A 4,754-nucleotide genomic window follows, 5' to 3' on the forward strand; every position below is an offset into this window, starting at 1 on the left:
AAATGAGCAAATGCACAGCGGAAGATTTCTTTAATACCTGAGAATAAACATGCTTTAAAGTGTCAACCAAAAAGGTTGGTGAGTTAATTAGTTTATCATAATCATTCATTTCCATCATTTTAATAGACCACAAGAATTTCATTTCCATTTCTCATAAATATACGTCCCATGCATAGAGACAAAAATCATTCATATGGATTGAACAACTGGTAACCAACATTAACAAGATGCATATAAGAATATCCCCATCATTCCGGGACACCCATCGAACAAGATATAAAAACTCGAAGTACTAAAGCATCCGCTACAACGGATGGGGTTTGTTGGGCCCAATAGATCTATCTTTAGGATTCGTGTCAATTAGGGGTGCACTAATTCTCAAAATTAGTGATGTTCCCTAATTCTTAGGCTACCAAGCAAAAGGGGCATATTCGGCTTCGATCATTCAACCATATAATGTAGTTTCGATTACTTGTGTCTAGTTCGTAAAACATTTATAAAAATTCGCATGTATTCTCAGCCCAAAAATATAAAGGGTAAAAAGGCAAATGAAACTCACCATACTGTATTTCGTAGTAAAAATACATATAACATCATTGAACAAGTGCAAGGTTGGCCTCGGATTCACGAACCTATATATATATATATATATATATATATATATATATATATATATATATATATATATATATATATATATATATATATATATATATATATATATATATATATATATATATATATATGTTGGTCAATATTTGTCTAACAATTTAGGTTAGGTCATAGTGTATCACAATTCTAATGCTCGAGACTAATATGCGACAGTCAACAAAAAGTCAACTTGACCCAAAATGATTTCCAAAATCCATACATGATTAACATATAACTTAAATATCGTCGTTATATATATATTTAATATTTTTAACAGGTTTTATGAAAGTAATTAATAAAAGTCATTTGTTAATAAAAATTTATATTTAAAATTTATATATATGATAAAAGTATACTTTTATATATCTTAAGTAATAAAATTTATAAAGTTCATTTAATATAACGATAGGTATTATTAATGTAAATATGTTACGTATAATGAAATATCTTTGTATTACATATTTATTTGATAAAATAACATTGATAATAATAATAAGTAAAAGTTGTGTTAAATAATAATTATTATTATTCTAATAATAAAAATATCAATATTTATATTTACTAAAAGTGATATTATGATAAAACGATAATTCTAATTATGATAACTTTAATATTTACAATACTTTTAATATTAACTTTAAAATAATAACTCTATTTAAAATGATAATGATAATGATATTTTATAATAACAATGACATTTCTATTAAAATGATAATTTTCGTTAAAATGATAGTTTTAATACTAACGATACTTTTAATAATAATAGTAATAATAAAAATAATAACGGTAATTTTATCTAAATCAATATCTTACAATATTTTAATTTCATCATGATACTCATACTCATTATTTCCTAATCGATTCGTTTAATAGCTTTTAATCGTCTTTTATATCGCGTTCATGTTAATGATAATAATAGTAATCATAATAATTAAGTGTTACTAATATTAGTTTTTAGTTATAATGATAATAAATATTATGATAATATTAATGATAATACTTAATTATAACTTTAACGATAATAACGATAGTAATAACAATAAAAATAACAATTTTTAATGATGATACCTTTTATTGATAATGATGATGATGATGATAATAATAATAATAATAATAATAATAATAATAATAATAATAATAATAATAATAATAATAATAATAATAATAATAATAATAATAATAATAATAATAATAATATTAATAATGATAATTAGATAAAAACTATAACGACGATAATAACGACGATAATAATAATCATTTTTGATAATAATACAAAAATTCAATTGACTATAACTTCTAATCCGTTCATCGAAATCATTCGATATCTAAATGAAAAGTTCTTAATTTTTCGCTAGCTTTCCAACGACATACATATCTTATACCTTATCTCAACCGCATATGTAACTAATTCAGGATTCAACATAACCTATCTAATGGTAATATCAAAAGTACAAGCATGCATAATCCTATATAATCGAGCACTAGTCAGGGATGCACTATTAGTATGTAAAAATTAAATTATGAGTACTCACGTATCAATATTAAGATTCAATATTGCAGGAAAGGTACATAGAAGCAACGGAGATGATAAACACTAGATTGACCTCACGAGCATACCCATGTACCATACCCATCACCTCCATAGTTATAACCCATAATTTCCTTAGCCCTATCCTACTCGAAAAACTTATTTTGAAATTACGCGAGCAGCACCTCGTCGTAGTATTTTATGTATAATACTACTAATAATAATAATACTCCTAACCATAAGATTAATATTAATCTTAATAATAATAATATTTGTAATAATAGTAATTATAAATAATAGATATATAGAGAGATTTAGAGACGAGATAGATGAATGAATAAATATAAATCAGAAACTGGGTACGTTTGACATTTGAAGGGATTTAACCTCACCAACTACCTCATGTGATCGCATGAGGGTGTGAGGGGGAACCCATGCGATCGCATGAGGCCCTCTTACAGCTCATGTTCGATTGTTTGATGCACAGACGATTTATATTAATATTTAATATATAATATATTTAATTTATATAATTACTTATATATTATATTATATTATATTTACGTTCATGGTAAAAATATAATTTTTACTCACATGACACGGACGTTGTCTCTCGACTCATGTCTCGGTTCCGGTTTCTCGAACGACCTTTCGTACGTTTAGGAAACTAACACTTTTCGTTACGCGACGTGTACCTTTTATAAAAATTAGACTTTAACGTCGATGAATCATATTATAATAAATGTAACTTATATATTTGAGCGTTGTGGTCATTTACTTCTATAAATCAGGGGCTCGCTGTTTATCAAAATATATTATTTTAACTCAGGATGTTTTATGACCAAGTTAAAATATATAGATACATATATATATATATATATATATATATATATATATATATATATATATATATATATATATATATATATATATATATATATATATATATATATATATATATTTAGAATTGTAAATTCATACTTTATATGTATGTTTGAAATATTAATCAAGTAATATAATATTTAGTCTCTCAAACTATTTATATTTCAAAGTTCGTTTTAAATTCCGTTTAGAAAATAATATAATACTTATCGTTTATACTTTATAACTTAATTTTGATATACTTCGTTTATGCGCCATTATTTTAACTTCTAAAATGTTCTAAATAATATGACTAAGTATCCATCGAAACAATAACCAATTGTTACAATCGTTCATTTAACTAATTTGAAAACATATATATTTAATGAACATGTTTTAAATACAATTTGCGAGTTTTCTATATATTTAACAACTAATCTCCTAGTTCACGTTATTTAAACAAGGACGTTTAAATTATCAAGTTCCATTATATCATAAAGCGTTTTCGCACGTTTAGAAAATAAATCAATCGAGTTTTATGGAATTCAATCTTCCACTATCCTTTGTCTAACACTCAATGATTGACAATTTGTTTTTACTCGTAAATCACTTTATCATTTTCTGAATATTGTTAAAATGGGAAGATTTCTCAAATCGATGTGGACCACTCAACAGAGACTCGTAATCACAATTCAATGTATCTGATAATTCAATCATTCGATATTATCTTCTAATTCCGATGATAACTATTTTTGAAATAATTACGTTCGTTTAAAGTATTATACGTTTAAATACTTTGTTGACATTTTCAAGTTATAATATGTATATATACACATATACATATATAATCATATACGTTCATTTAATGGTTCGTGAATCATTGGAATTTGATCGAGGTTTATATGAATGTACAAACATAGTTTAAAACTCTTGAGATTCAACTTAACAACCTTTGCTTATCGTGTCGGAATAATATAAAGATAAAGTTTAAATTTGTTCGGAAATTTCTGGGTCATCATATCGAACTCACAACTTTAAAGTCGATTAGTTACTTCAGTACCGTCAGGCCATAATACATATACCCAATTATAGCTATTTATCAATACTAGAGACTTATATCAGATAACCTTTGAGTGGGTATAGCTATTATAGATTTCCTTTTCTTCGTAACATATCCAATCTCTTCAGAAAGCTCGAATTCTTCAACTTTAGACAACCTCAAGTTGAACGAATGCAAAAATGATGCTAATATATGTATCAACATCTTATTCCCCATTTGGATTTCTGGGCATATTCTCCTCCCTGATCCAAATGTAATATACTTCAAATTAATTTCCTTGTAATCCCATTTAGTGTTCCAGAATCTTTTGGGCTTGAACTTTAATGGATCGTTTGAGTTTTTTGGGACCCCAATGGATCGCCCAAACATTGATAAAACAATAGTTCCCTTTGGAATCAAGTATCCTGACACCATGCAAGATTCGTTAAGAGATCTGGTATTAGTTGAGGAACTGGAGGATGTAGTCTAAATGTCTCTTTGATAAATGCATCTAAATATAATATGTTTGGTAGATGAGATTCTTCAACAATGTTCGTAGCACCAATGAATTCTTTTATTTCATTCTGAACCTTTTGCATTACATATGGTTTACGTAAGATCTCTGCCATAACCCATTTAACCATTATTGAATGCCTGCAACCAGTAGGTTCTGTT

The 4,754-nt window shown here is 26.1% G+C and overlaps 1 protein-coding gene across 1 annotated transcript; it reads right to left on the reverse strand.

Annotated features, from left to right (window-relative positions):
* Window positions 1-4,145: 4,145 nt before the first annotated feature.
* Window positions 4,146-4,469, reverse strand: LOC139860034 (cytochrome P450 76C3-like). Its single transcript, XM_071848808.1, has one exon. The coding sequence runs from the start codon at window positions 4,467-4,469 to the stop codon at window positions 4,146-4,148; it is 324 nt and encodes a 107-aa protein (XP_071704909.1).
* Between the last annotated feature and the right edge of the window lie 285 nt (window positions 4,470-4,754).

The sequence above is a fragment of the Rutidosis leptorrhynchoides genome, chromosome 7 (assembly GCF_046630445.1).
Source record: "Rutidosis leptorrhynchoides isolate AG116_Rl617_1_P2 chromosome 7, CSIRO_AGI_Rlap_v1, whole genome shotgun sequence".
Taxonomy (NCBI): Eukaryota; Viridiplantae; Streptophyta; class Magnoliopsida; order Asterales; family Asteraceae; genus Rutidosis; species Rutidosis leptorrhynchoides.

Excerpts from the sequence above, each read along its gene's own strand:
- LOC139860034 (XM_071848808.1), bottom strand. The coding sequence starts at position 4,469 with ATGTTTGGGCGATCCATTGGGGTCCCAAAAAACTCAAACGATCCATTA.